Source organism: Terrapene carolina, unplaced genomic scaffold (genome assembly GCF_002925995.2).
Source record: "Terrapene carolina triunguis isolate 2854851 unplaced genomic scaffold, T_m_triunguis-2.0 Scaffold210, whole genome shotgun sequence".
Lineage (NCBI taxonomy): Eukaryota > Metazoa > Chordata > Testudines > Emydidae > Terrapene > Terrapene triunguis.
In genome coordinates, this window is record NW_020664561.1 from 2,614,291 (window position 1) to 2,633,320 (window position 19,030).

Below are 19,030 nucleotides of genomic sequence, written 5' to 3' on the forward strand. Positions count from 1 at the left end.
GGCATTGAAAAGCGAACCCCTACTGAGACCTTGCAGACAGCAGAGCTGATGACATTTTCTGTTCTGTCTGATGGTGAACAGGTCCACTTGGGGAGCTCCCCACTTCTGGAAGAGCATCCTGATGACCTCCGAGTGAAGGGACTACTCACGGTGAGAGAAGAAGGACCTCCTGAGGCGAGCCGCTAGCTTGTTCCAGACACTGGGGAGGTGTGAGGCTTCCCAGTGGCTCGAAAGCTGAATGCAGAAGTCCCACAGCCAAAGGGCTTCCTGGCACAGAACCAATGAACGAGCTCCCCCTTGCCTGTTGACGTAGAACATGGAGGCTGTGTTGTCCGTCAACATCTGCACCACCCAACCAGACGCACGGGAAGGAACACTCCGCAAGCCAGATGGATGGCTCTGAGTTCCCTGACGTTTATATGTAGCACCAGCTCCTCTAGCGACTATAGCGACCGAGATCCCTTATTGAGATCGGACGCATCTAATATCAGGGAGACTGCGGGTCGCGGGCTTGCAAACGGCATACCCTATAACACTTAGCACCGGGTTGGACCACAACTGCAGGAAGGTAAGTATTCGCGTCAGGATCATGAGGAGCTTGTTCAGGTGATGCCTAGCTGGGGAGTAGACCGATGCCAGCCACATCTGGAGAGGACGTAGTCGGAGCCTTGCGTGCCAATAGGCCCAGAGCTTGACAGGTGGCTTGAAACGTCTCGACACTGTGCTGGACATGGACTCTGGAGAGGTCTTTGATGAGCCAGTCATTGAGGCATGGGTAGATCTGGATACTCCAATGTCTGAGGTAGGCTGCCACTACCAACATGCACTTTGTCAACACCCTAGGCGCCGTTGCTAGGCCAAAGGGGAGCACTGTGAATTGGTAGTAGGCAGTCCCAACCACAAATCATAGGAACTTTCTGTGTCCATGAAATATCAATATGTGAAAGTAAGTGTCTTTCAGATTGAGGATGGCTGAATCCAGAGGAACAAACCTTCCGGATCCAGGGAAGGAATGATGGAGGCCAGGGAGAACATGCAGAACTTCAACTTTCTGAGATACCTTTTGAGGTTTCGCAGGTCGAGAAAGGGGCATAGACCCCTCCGCCCCATTGGCCTTTGGGATAAAAAAAATAGCGGGAGTAAAACCCTTTTCTGCTCAGGTGTAAAGGGACTTACTCCATGGCTCCCACATGCAGGAGGCCTTGTACCTCCTGAGCGAGCAGATGCTCGTGAAAAGGGTCCCTGAAGAGGGATGGGGAACGAGGATGGGAGGGAGGGATAGAAGTAAACTGGAGTGTATATCCCCCTGCTACTGTGCTGAGGACCCATCGGTCTGATGTTATAGAGACCCAGGCAGGGATGAAGGGGGACAAACGGTTGGAAAGTAACAGGGGTGTTGCATCCAGGATACATGTTGGAAGGTCGCCCTTGAGGCACCCTCAAAATGCCTGATTGTTACCCGATTTGCTGCGGGTAGTGCTTGAGTGAGCTGAGGGGGCAGGTTGACAGTCTTGCCGGTGCTTGTAACCCTTTTCCTTCTTGCGGAAGAGCTCCAATTGGAATTGGCTCCCGAACCTGTGGAACTGTTGCAGCTTGAACCACTTTCTCACAGGCACCAGTGTGTAAAGGCACAGAGAGTGCAAGGTAGCCCTAGTGTCTTCCAGGCAATGTAATTTGCTGTCTGTCTGTTCCAAGAACAGTGCCATGCTATTGAATGGGAGGTCCTGGATGGACTGCTGAACCTCCACTGAAAGGGCCGACGACTGTAGCCAGGATGCAGGCTTCATGGAAATAGCCAAAAACCATGGTCCGGGCCACGGAGTCTGCCGCATCTGAGGCCACTTGGAAGCCTCAGCCCTGACCACAGCCCTGCCCTCATCAAGGATCGCCAGGAACTCCTTCCTGCGCTCCTCTGGCAGCGAGTCCACAAACTTGGCCATGGACTGCCAAATGCTAAAATCATAATGGCCAAGCAGGGCCTGATGGTTGGCCACTCTCAGCTGGTGGCTGGCTGTAGAATACATTTTTCTGCCAAAGAGATCGATCGAGCCTCTTTGCCCTTCTTATTCTTAGGCGTTGATCCCGGTTAGTCTTGTCTATCGCGCTCACTGGTTGCTGAAACAACCAGTGAGCTTGAAGCAGGGTGGGTATACAGGTATTAAAACCCCTTAGCAGGGATGTAGTACTTTCTCTCCACCTGTTTGGAAATGGGGGGCAGGAAAGGGGGTTTGCTGCAGGGCCTTGATCAGTTTCACCACCCCCTTGAGGACAGGCAATGCCATCCTGCAGGAGGCTGCTGCACTTAACACATCAAACAGGGAGTCAGAGGGTTCAGCCAACTCCTTGGCTTTCAGCCCCAGGTTCAATACCACTCTCTTTAAAAGCTCCCAGTGAGACCTTGCATCATCCTGGAGAACCATGTGGGAAGGCCCCACTATCGCCTAATCGGGCAAAGACAAAGATGATGAGGCGGGTATAGGCGGGTCTGCCAACTCCGCTGCCTCTGCCAAGGGAGCCTCAGCTGAAGCTGGCTGTCCCTGGGGACCTTGCTCTGACTCCGCTTCCAAGTTAGGGGGCAGGCGGGAGACTGTCGCTGACCGTCTTTCACATGCCCCTGAGATTAACTGATGCCACTTCGTCGGTTGGAGAAACTCCCAGGGGTTCCATAGCTGCCATGCGGCCTCAGGTGGCCCAGAGGGAAATGCCAATGCCCCCGGTGGGTGGCCTTGGCCTGCAGGCAGATCTTCCTCCTCACTTTCAGAGCCTGAAGAGGGGGAGACTTGTCTGCGGGACCAGGACAGTCCCGATGCCACCTGTCTACCCCGTTCCTGTCGGCCCTCTCCACGAACCTCTGCCGGGGACCTGCACAGGGATGATGGCTCTTGGTGCCATGACTCTGGTGACCGTTGTCATCGTTTGGCTGATTGGTAATGGTACCCTGGTGATCGACACCTCACGCTTTGAGAGCAGTGCTGTTCAATGGGTCGGGAGTGAGAAAACCGATATCTTGGAGACTGTCAACGTGCCCACGGAGATCCGTACTGGCAATCCACAAACCTGTGACAGGACTCCGGGGACCAGCGTCTCGACTATCTGGAGTGGTGTTGTGAGTTTGGAGACTAACTTGGATGCTCCAGGCACCAAGACTCTGGGGACTGGCAACGTGCCTCCACAGGTCTGTGCCAGACAGCCGGTGATCAACGCCGGCCCCCCGGGGAACTCTGCCTAGAGTCCGGGGTACGACGCCAAGGACTCTGACAGGTAAGCCGACCTGTATCCGGGGGCTGGTGGTGCTGTTCAGGCAAGCGCTGGCGGGGCACCCCCTGCGGCAGAGAGCGGTGCTGCATGGATGGAGACCGCTGGAAGAGTCCCAGGGCGGGTATACCCCTCGAATGGGGTACTTCACTGGCCGACGTGGGCGGCACCAGAAGGGACAATATGTCTTTAGTGGCCTGAAAGGCCTCCAGCATGGATGGCACAGCCAGGTGCCGAGTGCTTCTGCCGCTTCCCAGGGTGGCAGGCAGGTCTCGAAGAGGGCTCGACAACTCAATGGATGCTGAAGCCTGGCCACCGTCCACAGGGAAGAACTGCCCCGCATGGGTCTTTGCTCTCCTTCGATTTTCTCCTTCCCTTTACGGGAAGGTGAATGCTCTCTCCTGGCCTTTCTTTGCTTTTTAGAAGGTACCGGGGATAGGGATCGGTGCCAGTGAGAGGTCGGTGCCAGCAGTGCGCTCTGCCCCGAGGCTGCAGTGCTTGGAGCAGAGGCTGATCTAGCTGGCTCTGAGGCTGGTGCAAGGGCTGACTCCATAAGGAGCGCTCTAAGTCGAATGTCCCGCTCCTTTTTGGTTTGTGACCTGACGCTCTTACAAATGCTACACTTGTCGCTCACATGGGTTTCCCCCAAGCACTTTAGGCAACTTTGATGGGAATCACTGACTGGCATAGATTATTTGCAGCGGTCACAAGGTTTGAAGCCCAGGGATTGGGGCATGCCCTGTCCCGAGGCTAAGTCTTGTATGAAACTATTTCTAACTTTGGCACTAAGGGAACTAATAAACTCTACTGACGTTCTAACAACTATCCACAAAAGATTCACAGCTAAGCACAGTTGAGAAGGTAAGGAGGCAAGGAGACAAGCCGAGGCAAGGAGACGTTCCAGCACTGACACTGGCGGTAAGAAGGAACTGAGGGAGAGAGGAGCTGGCAGCGCCCCTTATACTGGTGCATAAGTGCACCACTCCAGATGGCACCAGAGCTGGTCTCCTATGGATACCACTGAAGGAAAAACTTCCGGCGCTGGTGCATGTGGCGAGCACACACACCTACTATGGAATAGACATGAGCAATGAGTTTCATTGCCCAGATGGTCTCAGGTGCAAAAAGTAACCAAATGGCATCAGTGGCACAAAGACAATTAGTTTTTCAGATGATTCCAGTTTTAACATTGCTAGGTGACAGTGCCAGCACCAGTAATAGTGGATTTAATGTTTGTTCTGACAGCATCCCTTCAATAACACAGCTTGTTTGTGAATATGATTTGCTTGTGTCATGCAGTAAATACAGCTGCCCAGGACTCTCTGTAGCTGTTTTTATAGCAACACAATTTTTACATTTCTCCAGAGAGAAAATAATCAGGGTCAAGCAGGGCACCCATGCTCTGTCAGTTCCAGTCTAGACTGAAATGGGATTGTCAGGTGAATATTAAAAACACACTGCATTGTAACTACTGTGTACTGACAAATATTTGCAGTTAGGAAATGAGTTCATGTCCTGGTATTAAAACCAGAGTGATGATTGCTAGCTTAAGTGGACAGAAGCGTGGCATACAGCAATATGACAAGATGGGTGAGCAACAGGCTAGAGATGAGCTAGAGCTGCAGAGTGCAGAACCAGCTCTGTGCATGGCATTTGGACATGGTTCAGTGGGGCGTATCCCCAGGAGAAGAGTTTGTGCGTTTAGTTTAATACAGTCATTCTCTCTACTTCATTGGGGCTCACGCACAGAACTAAACTCTCTCTCAGCATCGGCTAGTTTCAAGGCTGCACTATGGTGAGCACTGGCCCATAGTATGGGCAGAGCCCACGTTATCCTTGCCACAGTACCTGGATTACTCTATTAGTGCACTCAGGTACCCCAGTACATGGGAACCCAAGCAGCCTCCAGCATGGCTCACAAAGGCTTCACACACCACTGCACCCCACTCTGCTTTGGTCTGTGGGGAATGAGGTGGGACCTCTGTAAGATATTGGTGGCTACAATCTGGCCCACATTATGCAAATGAGGTGCACTCCTGCGGTCCCTGGTAGGTTGATGACATGGCTTTCAGTTGGGCCAAGGCTGGGCACCCACCTCTTGTTCTCCGCTGTCTTACACCTGGCGTCATCATTGACACATGTGCACAATGCCTGAGAAATGCCAATGATAGTGCGACTCAGCAGAGAATTCAGATCTGGCAGCATTTTATACCAACTTTGCATGGTAGTAAATGACTCCCAAAAGGGCAGCGGAATGAAGAGTCAGCCCTTGCTCCTCTCCCCCAACCTTACTTCATCTCACAAAAGTGATGATGCTAATACAAATACATGAACAAGATGATGTCCTTAAATGCACTTTTACTTTTGGTTCTTGAGTCACAGGCAACTGTTAATCACCCAAACAGAAGAGCTGGGAGTAATGGACAGAAATCCAAACCAAGGTAATCCTGCTGCTCATTGCAATTCACAAATCAAAAGCAAATTGTGTTTTTATTTCTGAAGGAAAATCACAAGAATAAAGGCAGTTTCTTACTGAAAGCAAGCAGAAAGGGAGGAAAAGCTAATGTCAAATGAAAGGCTTTACATTCTGGGGGGAAGTCTCCAAAGGTAGACCATGGGGTTTCTTAAAGCCTGTAATTTAAGGCCTTACTTCTATTTTACAGAAGCATTCTCTAGTGAATATATAAATTATATTACTGTGCTTCATAACTGAATACAAAGTTTAATAAAAATGGGTGTTTCCCTAGAGAATCTGATCATTTGAAGTGCATTATGCCTGTGAATATAGAAGATGCCACTTTTATTTGCTACTAAGCATTTTGTATCTGTTTTGTGATAATTGTATGTATTCTGTGCCTTGCCACACAATATGGAATTAGCTGAACTAAACAGCAGCCTTTCCTGCACATTTCATTCTTGGTGCTTTGCATACCTTTCAGCATCGAAGGCCGCACTCATCTCTGCTCAGTTCCTGGTTTTTTATTAGTCATAAATACTCTCACTTGCTGATAAATGCTGAATGTAATTAGTATTTCAGTCTGCAGACCTGGCAAATACCGTGTGTCTAGAAACGGAGAGTTCTGAAAGTGAGCCTGTGCCTGGCAGAAGCATCAGAAATCTAGATGAAGGAGAGATTTAAAAACACCGCCTCCCCCCAACACCTGCTGCAGAATTTAATTGGTAAGGTAAGTAATAAGGGGCAGCAGACAGAACCATTAAGGGTGCAGTGTTCTGGCCCCAATGCATATTATAAAGAAGTGACAAATTGTGTTTTCAAGGCTGAGAATTAGAACCACATTCAGATCTTCATTTCACCCACTCTCAGGGCACGGTTTATAATATGTCTTCTGATCAAACAGCTCTATTCCCTTGTCCTTTCTTGATGAGAACTTATCTCTTCATAGGTGGGATACAAATCACTCCAACTAGCCCTTCTGCAATCTCATCTAGCTTGTGTCTGCACTCTTCCTGCAGCCGCTTCAGCTCCCTCTTCAGAGTGCCCTCTTCCATTTGCAGTTCACTGATCATCTCTGTGGCGTTAACAACATTTGTAATGGGCTCCTTCGATACCGAACTGAGGAAACCTGTTTTGCTAGCAGAACACTTGTCTTTAAATACCAGCCTGTACAGACCATGCATTCCATTTTTTTTATGGGCACAATGGTATTTAAGATCTGATAGTTTTAGCTTGACAGCTTCTGTTATTGTCCTGACAGCAGCACAAAACTCCCTTTCATCTGGAAGTGTTCTTTCTCTTGATTTGACCTGTAGAGAGAAAAACATGATCAGGCTTATGTGCAGAATTCCTCACTCCAGACACCAATGCAAAATGTCAAGGCTGGAGTGTGCTGTATTGGAAATTCTCTATTTCACGATCAAATGTAGCAAGTAGAAGCAGTGACTGAACTCAGCGTGTAAACCTCTGTGCTTTTAAGAATAAGAGACTGACAGATCTTCAAAGCCCTTGCTCCTCTGATGACTGACATATGGCAATTTCCTCTCCACTCCACTCCTTAGGGCAGTTACAAAGTGTGGGCAGTTTGAGCCTGGAGTCAGATGAGATGTGTGAAAAAATGCGCATGGCCTGTTTCTCCATTCACGCCTGTACAAAGGATGTGTAAAACACTACTATTGTGACAGTGTAGTGGGTAACACCTCTTTTGCACAGGTGTGATTGCACAAGGGGCAGGACAGTGAGGAACCATGTCTGTGGTGAGAGAGAGCTGAGCCAAAGATGGATTCTCTATAAGGCTTTAATATAGGCCAACTGAGAATATTGTATGAGACAGGGCTGTGTGTGATACTAACTGTGCTGTAACTGGCTGGTGATACAATGATGTGATAACTCCAGATTTGACAGTGGCCAAACTAATACAAGATACATTAATGACTATGGGCCCAAACCTCAAATGGATACAAAAATGAGTAACTTAACTCACATGAGCAGATCCACTGAAGTCAATAATATTAAGTATACTAATCCGGTTACTCAAGCATGTGCTTGCAGCAAGGGGCCCTTCAACTGCAGCTTCAGGCCTCCTGGCACCAACGGGTAAATAAGGACTTTTAGGGAGATGCAGGCAGAGAGTGAATGCCCCTGCTGTTTGCAACAGATCCCCCAAATAGACTATGCATCACAAAACTAACATCACAGCATGTCTTCAGAAATTGCTCACACACTAGGAAAAAAAAACATGCAAGACTATGCAACAGTGTCACCTGGTGACTCCTGGCACCCACCGCAAATGGACCTTACACCTCTTATGACCATAGTTTATCTTTGCCATGTTTCATTTGGCTTGATTTCTAGAGTATGTGTTTTGTGATGGGAAAGGAGAGCAGGCAATAGCCCACTGCTCCCCAAGGTTCAAGAGAAGACATTAGTGCTCATGTCTAGAAGAATAAAATTAAAAGGCCTAGACATGCTATGCAGAACTTGCAAAAAATGGGAAATAATAGAATTGGAGCGAGATCGACCCAAGTGCTTGATTCTCTTCCTGTGCTTGCATCAGTGAGTCATTCAGTATAATGCATTTGGTTCTGCTGTTGAACTCTGTGCCTTCACAAGAGAAGACTCTTCAGGCAAAGAAAAGCACAGCACTCATTTGATGCAAATATCAAATCTTTGCCCTTTAAGCAAAAAGCCTTTTTATAGCACTCCCACCTCAAAGCTAGGATTTTTTTCTCCACAACAAATGCCTAGCAGTTGAGTTTCAATCTAAGTCTCGGATACAGTTACACACACTCTGTGCTCACTGTGGTTTGTTATTCCACAAAGCCCACCTTCAGGAGTTGGGATTACCTATATTTGATTCCGACTTAAGGTGCACTGGCCTAATAGACCAACCACACCTACCAGGGATGGGTTTCTGGAAGAGTGACATTTATTTTCATTAGGCTAGACATCACCACATTCTTTCAGTAGATTATTTAATTACCTTCTGTTTAACAATGTTACTTCAATTTGCAAATACATCTGTATGGTATACAAACTCAGAGTACCTGGTGCCGCTAAACAGCGTGGATGCGAATAGCTACCTACAGATTCATTAGTTCTCGTTACAGATTCCTAACCAATTTGCTAATTGTCTTGCTGCAGGTGACAGTGTCCTATTTTTCCCAAAGGGTGCCCATACCTCAGCTCAATAGGCCGTAAGGGTGTAATGAAATTTGGAAGAGGCCACAAGCAAAAATTAAAAGCAGATCTCTCCCTAAATGCAGTGTCCCCACAAAAGTAGCTGCAAGCATATGCAAAATATTTGAAAACAAGTCAATTTTCAAGTTAAGAAAAAAGTACCAGTGTGGTAGTGGGTAAGGTCAGGTATGTGATACACTCAAAAGTGCATGCAGCAGGTTTAATACAAACAAGAGGAAATACTTTTTCACACAATGCACAATTAGCCTGGGGAACGTATTGCCATGGGATGCTGTGAAGGCCAAAACTATAACTGGGTTCAAAAAAGAATTAGGTGAGTTGATGGAGAATAGGTCCATCCATGGCTAATTGCCAAGATGGACAGGAATGTAGCCCTGTGCTCAGAGAAACCTTAAACCTCTGACTGACAGAAGCTGGGAAGGGAAAACAGGGGTAGAGTACTCCAAAATTGCCCTGTTCTGTACACTTTCCCTGAAGCTCTGGTACTGCCACTGTCAGAGAGAGGATACAGGGCTAGATGGATCATGGTCTGACCCAGTATGGCCGTTCTTACGGTTCTTAAATTCTTATGCATGATAATCCATTTATCAAATTGCTCTAGGTTTCTTTGTGGAAATTCCCTCCACTTATATCATGTGTATTATAGCAATAAGCTTGTAAGAGTTTCTGGCAGGTTTTCCATCAAGGTATCACTATAGAGAAAGAGTTAAGTTAAAACTCCCCATCCACTGGGGTGTGTTGGTGTCAGCACTATTAATTAACCGTAGTTAGTGATTCCCATATTTCTCATAAAAAAGTGATGTGCATAATGCTACATGTCTTTTGGACTAGACTGAACAACCTTAACTATCATCTAACATAGTTTGGGAACAGAAGTATAAATATTTAAGATGAAACAGCTAACTGTGTTCTGTGGCCACTACAGGATTACTCCCTGAAGCACATTTTCTAGCATTTTATCTAATCTACTTTTAAATAGGTCTGTCAAATGATTAAAAAAATTAATCGCGATTAATCGTGTGATTCAAAAAAATTAATCATGATTAATCGCGCTGCTAAACAATAATATAATACCATTTATTTAAATATTTTGGGATGTTTTCTACATTTTCAAATATATTGATTTCAATTACAACACAGAATACAAAGTGTACAGTGCTCACTTTATTTTTATTACAAATACTTGCGCTGTAAAAAACAAAAGAAATAGTATTTTTCAGTTCACTTAATACAAGTACTGTAGTGCAATTTCTTTATCTTGAAAGTTGAACTTACAAATGTAGAATTATGTATAAAAAATAACTGCATTCAAAAATAAAACAATGTAAAACTTTAGAACCTACAAGTCCAGTCAGTCCTACTTCTTGTTCAGCCAATCGCTCAGACAAACAAGTTTGTTTACATTAGCAGGAAATAATGCTGCCCGCTTCTCGTTTATAATGCCACCTGAAAGTGAGAACTGGTGTTCGCATGGCATTGTTATAGCTGGTGTCGCAAGATATTTACATGCCAGATGCACTAAAGATTCATACGTCCCTTCATGCTTCAACCAACATTCCAGAGGACATGTGTCCATGCTGCTAATGGGTTCTGCTCAATTATGATGCAAAGCAGTGCGGATCAGTGCATATTCATTTTCATCATCTGAGTAGATGCCACCAGCAGAAGGTTGATTTTCTTTTTTGGTGGTTCAGGTTCTGTAGTTTCCACATCAGAGTGTTGCTCTTTTAAGACTCCTGAAAGCATGTTCCACACCTCCTCCCTCTCAGATTTTGGAAGGCACTTCAGATTCTTAAACCTTGGGTTGAGTGCTGTAGCTATCTTTAGAAAAATCTCACATTGGTACCTTCTTTGCATTTTGTCAAATCTGCAGTGAAAGTGTTCTTAAAATGAACACATGCTGATTCATCATCGGAAACTGCTATACAGACGCCCACCGGGTTATGCAAACCCGACTTACGCAAATCCGCACTTAAGGAAAAAGTTCCGTAAGCTAGAAATAGGAGTGTTGGGGTTTTTTTGCACGTAATGGTCGGGTATACGTTTCCGACTTACGCAAAATTTGAGTTACGCAAGGCGTTCCAGAATGGAACGCTTGCGTAAATCGGGGAGCGTCTGTAACATGAAATATATGGCAGAATGCGGGTAAAACACAGAGCAGGAGACATACAATTCTCCCCCAAGGAGTTGAATCACAAATTTAATTAACACATTTTTTTAACAAACATCATCAGCATGGAAGCATCTCCTTTGGCATGGTGGCCAAAGCACAAAGGGGCATACGAATGCTTAGCATTTATCTGGCATGTAAATTCCTTGCAATGCCTGCTACAAAAGTGCCATGCAAATGCCTGTTCTCACTTTCTGGTGACACTGTAAATAAGAAGGGGGGCAGTATTATCTCCTGTAAATGTACACAAACTTGTTTGAGTGATTGGCTGAACAAGAAGTAGGACCGAGTGGACTTGTAGGCTCTAAAGTTTTACATTGTTTTGTTTTTGAGTGCATTTATGTAACAAAAATAAATCTACATTTGTAAGTTGCACTTTCATGACAAAGAGATTGCACTACAGTACCTGTATGAGGTGAACTGAAAAATACTATTTCTTTTATTATTTTTACAGTGCAAATATTTGTAATAACAAATAATATAAAGTGAGCAGTGTACACTTTGTATTCTGTGTTGTAACTGAAATCAATATATTTGAAAATGTAGAAAAACATGCAAAAATATTTAATACATTTCAATTGGTTTTCTATTGTTTAGCAGTGCAATTAGAACAGCGATTAATTGCGATTAACTTTTTTGACAACCCTACTTTTAAATATTCCAAGCAATGGAGCCTTGAAAATTGTATTTATCCCTCCCCATGATAAATTAAACACCCTTTAATCCCTTTCCCATACTGAGACTGGGCGAAATTCTAGCCCCCTTGAAATCAATGGCAGAAGTCCCATTTGATTTCAACGAGGTGAGGATTGCACCCAATGCATTTATATCAAGCCTTTCATCTGATTTTAAAGTGCTCTGCAGATAATTAATCTATCCTCTCCACACTCCTGCAAAAGTGAGCATTAGCCCCATTTCTGATATGAGCAGTGAAATCAAGTAGGAAAAGTTCCTCAGAATACACAATGCAGACCCTTTTACTAAGTTGGTCCCTGTGCTTGTTAAGGGGTTTGCTCAAGTACAGAGGGACTTGATTTTGTAAAAAAAATAAAAATAATTAAAAAACAAAAACAAAAAACACCACCCACACACACCACTATCACAAACACTGATGAATCCCAGAAAATATCTTGGCTAAAAGAATGTCTGAGGACCAATTTTCTCACGCAGATTTAAGAACAGATCTGAAAAAATAAAGAATTCATGTGCTATTTGGTCACCCCCCACTGTATGTGATTAAACAATACGTGAAGTCTGTACATAGGGAACTTAACAATATGGAATACTGGAGGAGAAAAGCTCCTATTAGTTATATAAAGTGAAGTTCCCAGAAACTGGAGTGTAAATCATGTTATTCTAGAATGACAGAATCATGCAGGACATTTGCTGGCCTGGACATTTTCTAAATGGAACACTTGTTTTTTCATGCTCTTTACTAACTAAAAGGAAAGAGTTTTTATTAACTGTTATGGGTGACACATGATAGCCTTACAGGACTTCTTGGAATATCTTGTTCATTCCAGTAGAGAGAGCAATGAATTTCAAATGATTAGAGGAATGTTTAATTTTACTGCCATGATAAAGAGCCTGCTGTAATGACACAGACAACACTATATTCTATCTGCAAATCACCCAGGACAGCAAAGCTGTAACAAGAGTTCTATCCATTCTACCATGGGAAATGCCCTGTATATTTATTAGTAAAGTGCGCCTAAATTCTGCAGCAAGGCCCCTACTTTCTCGGACAGTGTTAAGTGGATTCAAAAAGGGAGGTTTTCAAAGAATTAAATATGAAAACAGATAATGCAACCAGCACAGCACTGCTCATGTCATTTATGACCGGTAGGGATTAGGAAGGAAGTTTTTTTTTTTTTTTTTTTTGCAATGAGGGGGCGCTAAAGTCTTTGATAATGAGTAGCCTGGGTGGCAAAGTCTATAGCCATGGAATTGCAGAATGCACTAGTTGCTGTCTAGAGATTTTACTGGTTAACAGATATGAAGGTGAGTTGCCTGACCTTAAAGTAGTTTGTTTCTCTCCCTTTTTGCACCTTATGTGCTCAAGGCAATTTCATCAGCCTCTTCCTGTATACTTAGGGTATGTCTACACTACAGGATTAATCCGAATTTAGATAATTCGAATTTGGGAAACAGGTTGTATAAATTCGATTGTGCGCGGCCACACTAAGCACCTTAATTCGGTTTTTAACCACATTAATTCGGTGGTGTGCGGCCACACTACCCCATTAACTTAAACACAGTAATTCGGTGGTGTGCGTCCACACTAACCCTAATTCGAATTAACAAAATCGATTTAGGCTCTACTCCGTTCGTCGAGGTGGAGTACAGAAATCGATTTAAAGGGCCCTTTAATTCGAATTAACTGGCTCTGTAGTGTGGACGGGTGAAGGGTTAATTCGGATTAACGCTGCTAAATCCGAATTAATCCCGTAGTGTAGACCAGGCCTTAGTTAATTGCTGTTCCTTAGGCTCTCAGTGTCTCTCATTAGTCAGCAAATCCTGTTATTCTGGAGTGAAAACAATCTCAGCAGACCACTTTATATTAAACAAACATGTTTGAAGAGATAAGGATCCTCAGCATTTTCAGTCATCAGAATCAGATAAGTAGCTCATCTAGTCCAGAATTCTGCATCCCAAAGCTCTGCCTTTCAATTTAGATCTACCAGCTGTAACTGAAATCCACAATGTGCTATGCAGCGCAGTATGACAGCTGCTGTGCATCCTCTCTGAATAAAATAAAGTGATAATCATAGTTTCTAAATTTCTAGAGCCCACTTCACCCCAAAGGAGTCCAGAGTGTTTTAAAGAATCATACAGTGAATACATCACCTAACAGTGACACTCAGCCACCTCTGGAATGGAGCAAAGCATGCGTTGAACAGCTCACAGTGATACTTTACAAGAGATTAGTATAGGAAAATAGGGAAAGAACAGGTTATAAAATATTTAGGTAAGTTAGATGTTTTCAAGTTGGTAGGACTTGATGAAATTCACCCTAGGGTATTTAAGCTGAAGCCACCTTGGAACTGTTAGTGATTATCTTTGAGAACTCATGGCAGACAGCTGAGGTCCCATAGGGCCAGAGGAGGGCAAACATAGTATCTATCTGTAAAAAGGGGAACAAAGAGGACCTGGGAATTATAGACCAGTCAGCCTAACTTCAATACCTGGAAAGATACTGGAACAAATGATTAAACAAGCAATTTGTAAGAACCTAGATGATAATAGGGTGAAAAGGAATAGCCAACATGGAATTGTCTGGAACAATTCATGCAAACCAACCTAATTTCCTTCTTTGACAGGGTTACTGGCATAATGAATGGGTGGAACTAGTAGATGTGATATACCTTGATTTTAAGTAAGGCTTTTGTCACAGTCCCACATGACACTCCCATAAGCAAACTAGAGAAATGAGGTCTAAATGAAATTACTACAAAGTGGGTGTACAGTTGTAAAAGGTACTCAGAAGAGTTGAAAAAAGGTACTCAGAAGAGTTATCAACAGTTTGCTGTCAAACTGGGCAGGCACATCTACCAGGTTCTACAGGGGGTCTGTCTTGGGTCCTGTACTATTCAACAGTAGAATAGGTGGAATACTGTGTCCAGTTCTGGTACCCACAAATTCAAGAAGAATGTTGATAAACTGGAGAGGATTCAGAGAAGAGCCAAGAGAATGATTACGGGATTAGAAAACATGCCTTATAGTGAAAGATTCAAGGAGCTAAATCTGTTTAGCTTAACAAAGAGAAGGCTAAGGGGTGAATTGATCAGTCTGAAAGTATCTACATGCTTCAAACTAGCAGAGAAAGGTCTGACACAATCCAATGGCTGGAAGCTGAAGCTAGACAAATTCAGACAGAAAATAAGGGTAATTAACCTTTGGAACAACTTACCAAGGGATCATGGTGGATTCTCCATCACTGACAATTTTTACATCAAGAGTGGATGTTTTTCTAAAAGACCTGCTCAAGGAATTATTTTGATCAGTTCTCTGGCCCGTGCTATGCAGCAGGTCAGATTAGATGATCACAACGGTCCCTTCTGGCCTTAGAATCTATATTTTACTGCTTTCCTCTAGTCTAGCTTTAAATGATTTTTAAAAATCCACAGCTAATTAAATCTTTTACATAAATATAATCATTAAACTAATGTTAAAATTTGACCACTTCCATTGGGATATTATTCCAAAGGCTACTATTGTTTAGTCAGGAAATGTTCCTGACAGCCTAAACTTTCTCTTCTTAACTTCATCCCATGACTCCTCTATAACCCCTTGTACCACTCTCTACAATAATTCCTCTCCTCTTTTGGTGTTTGAACCCTTCAAATTTTCATAGGTGCTTATTACAGGGACAAAAGGATTGCCATACCGAATCAGATCATCTAGTCCAGCAATCTCTCTCTGACAATGGCTGGTGGAGATGCTTCAGCAGAATGTGCGAGGAGCCCCGTAGCAGACAATTAATGGGATACCTTTCCCAAAATGGAAGTTTCTCCCTACTCCCATCAGTTGGTGGCTAGTTTATGCTTTGAAGCATGAGGATTTATAGGCTTTGATCCAGTCAACATTTGTGCATGTGCTTAACTTTACTACCACAAACAGGACTACTCATGCTAGTAAAGGGAAGCACATGCTTGTTTGCAGGATTAAGGCCACATAGCCCTTCCAAAAATATTTTTATCCTATCTAACATAACCCTGGATGTTCTCATTATCCATATAAATACCCCCTTTTTTTAATATCCTGATAAGTTCTTTTCCTCAAGGTCAGCATGTGGCAATGAGTCTACAGCCACATCATGGACTGTGTTATACTTTTATCATTTTTATAATTTGCTGCCGTTCATTGAACATTCCCTTGGTCTTGTTGCATTAGAGATGGTAACTAGGAGCACCTGATTTCCTCCTCTAAACCATTTATTATTTTCTCATTTCACTTCTCCTAATATAAACAGTCACAGTCTTTTTAGTCTGTCCTCCTAGCAATTGCTTAGACAAGCTATACATTTAGCTCTTTTAATCTTTCCCCAGAAATCAGCTCTAGCCCCTTACTAGTTTTTGCTGCGCTTTTCTGAACTCCCTCATTTGTCTGCATCTTACTGGTAATGTGGTGCCCAGAACATAGTGTCTGATCCTGGAGGGTGCTGAGAGATTTCTGAGAGGAGCTGAGCTGCCTCATCAGCATTTATTTAATCAGCTCAGTATGCAACACTGACAGTCATGCAGAAAATGGTTCCTTTTCAGCTAAGCTCACATTCATCCTGCTTTTACTTACACAGAACTACGTCAACATATGAGATATCCCGAAGAAGCGCTGGGGATTAGGCACCACCATATGACATCATTTAAATCATTTTCAATAATGAGTGTAAACCTTCCAGCTGCAGAAAGACAAGTTAACATCTCAGCGTGTTCAATAGCATTTCACAAGGTAACCTGAGTACTGCAGTGTGTAGCAGAGCACCCTTTGCATCTCACAATTGTGCACTTGAATGCTGATGCTACTAGCTAAGAATGAAGTTTAAATCTGAGCAGCAATGCAGGTCTTTGAGTTCCCATCACAGGAAAGGACTTGCGAGTGGGTGGCTAGCAGTGGTTCTATTCTGCAAGTGAATCATTGCCAGTTTAAGGGAAGAATATGTAAAACTGTAGTTAGTGTCACGTGCGAGAATAGCTGGAGAGCTCTGGGAGAGGACTCACTCCTTTCATTTTTAAAGTGCATTCTCTCTTACCAGCTGAGCCATTCCCAGGACTTTTGCAGCAAATTATTTCAGAATATCAAAATGTTATTGTTCAGAAAACAAACTGCCGCAAGCCTAAAAATAGTAAATGTCCCACCTCTAATGATAATCATCCCCTCATTGTCACTGATCCTCCTCTTACCCCACTGCCTATGACATGAAAAAAATGTATGATTTCCTGTTCAATACATGCATTACAATTGTACTATTTGTCTTTTGTGTGAACAATGATGTAACCCACCGTCTACCCTTCAGATCTACCTTTTGAGGTTTGATGACATTTGGGGAGTGCATAGCCATTGTATCCAGGGTGGTCATGGAAAAAGTTATTCCCTGATCAACATTAGGGAAGTTGAGGAGGTTAGATAGAGTGAGGCACACAGCACAAAGTCACATGTGGATAGGATAGGAACTTCCATGGACCACATGCAAACAGCAACAACATCAGAGGTTGTGGACTATGGCCTCAAGTCTTTAATCAAAATTCAGAAACAGCAAAGATCTACTAGGTCGTAGGACTGTTCCTACAGCATATTTAAATATCCTGAACAATGGGCTTTCTGACATTGCCTTTGGGATACTATGCCATAAGGTACAGGATCCTACTGTCAGAGCCTTCTCATGACATGTAGTTGACAGGTTCGCAGTTACAGGCCAGTATTCTGTTTTTTTTTCCTGGGACAGCAGGAACCTGTAGCCCAAAATTAGGCTTGGAAGGATTTGACCATTATTGCTACATGTTGGTAAATGTCGATTTCACTGTACACGCAAAAAACAATGAAAATATTTCCATCCCATAATAAAAATGTACACATAGGCACGGTAAGAAAAAAGGCTGCTTGAGAACTCATTAGAGTTTGATTTAAGGATGTTTACTTTGTATATTTTGATATGTGATGTTGACAATTTGTGTTTTCATGTTATAAAACTTTACTTTTTGAATCACAATGTCTACTGTCATTAAATAATTGTCTGATCCTCCCCAGAGCGTCCGATAACTAAAAATTTTAAATGATAAAAATAGGAAAAAAATATTTAAAAATAAACATCAATATTATCAGTAAAAAATTACAAAGAAATAAAAATCAAATTCTCCCACATTGGATAGCACTGAGATACTACAGTAAGAGGTGCTCAAGGACTGGGGATGGGTGCATTAAAAAAAGTTAGGCCTGGTCTACACTAGGCTTTTATGTCGAATTTGGCGCCGTTACATCAAATTAACCCTGCACCCGTCCACACCACGAAGCTATTTAGTTCGACATAGAGCTCTCTTAAATTCGACTTCTGTACTCCTCCCCAACGAGAGGAGTAGCGCTAAATTCGAAATGGCCATATCGAATTAGGCTAGGTGTGGATGGAAATCGACGCTAATAGCTCCGGGAGCTATCCCACAGTGCACCACTCTGTTGACGCTCTGGACAGCGGTCAGAGCTCGGATGCTCTGACCAGCCACACAGGAAAAGCCCCGGGAAAATTTGAATTCCCTTTCCTGTCTGGGCAGTTTGAATCTCATTTCCTGTTTGGACATCGTGGCGAGCTCAGCAGCACTGGCAACGATGCAGAGCTCTCCAGCAGAGATGGCCGTGCAATCGCAGACTAGAAAGAGGGCCCCAGCATGGACTGATCGGGAAGTCTTGGATCTCATCGCTGTGTGGGGCGATGAGTCCGTGCTTTCAGAGCTGCGCTCCAAAAGAAGGAATGCAAAGATCTACGAGAAGATCTCGAAAGCCATGGCAGAGAGAGGATACAGCCGGGATGCAACGCAGTGCCGCGTGAAAATCAAGGAGCTGAGACAAGGCTACCAAAAAACCAAAGAGGCAAACGGACGCTCCGGATCCCAGCCCCACACATCCCGTTTCTACCAAGCACTGCATTCCATCCTAGGTGCGGCCGCCACCACTACCCCACCCGTGACCGTGGACTCTGAGGATGGGATATTGTCCGCGGCCGGTTCATCGTCGGACATGTTAGCGGACGGGGAAGATGAGGAAGGAGATGAGGAGGACGAGGCAGTCGACAGCGCTTGCACCGCTGATTTCCCCGACAGCCAAGAGCTCTTCATCACCCTTACCGAGATCCCCTACCAACCGTCCCCAGCCGTTACCCTGGACACAGAATCAGGGGAAGGATCAAGCAGTAAGTGCTTTAAACATCTAAACTTTTATTTTTAACAGAACTGGAATATTTA

General features: G+C 44.0%; 1 protein-coding gene across 1 annotated transcript in view; it reads right to left on the bottom strand.

Annotated features, from left to right (window-relative positions):
* Window positions 1–5,906: 5,906 nt before the first annotated feature.
* Window positions 5,907–19,030, bottom strand: part of LOC112110346 (tubulin epsilon and delta complex protein 1-like) — a 180,854-nt gene continuing 167,730 nt past the window's right edge. Inside the window, exon 8 of the mRNA XM_026655518.1 lies at window positions 5,907–7,020. Within this exon, the coding sequence (XP_026511303.1) occupies window positions 6,646–7,020 (375 nt within the window). The 3' untranslated portion in view covers window positions 5,907–6,645. The remainder of the gene's footprint in view (window positions 7,021–19,030) is intronic.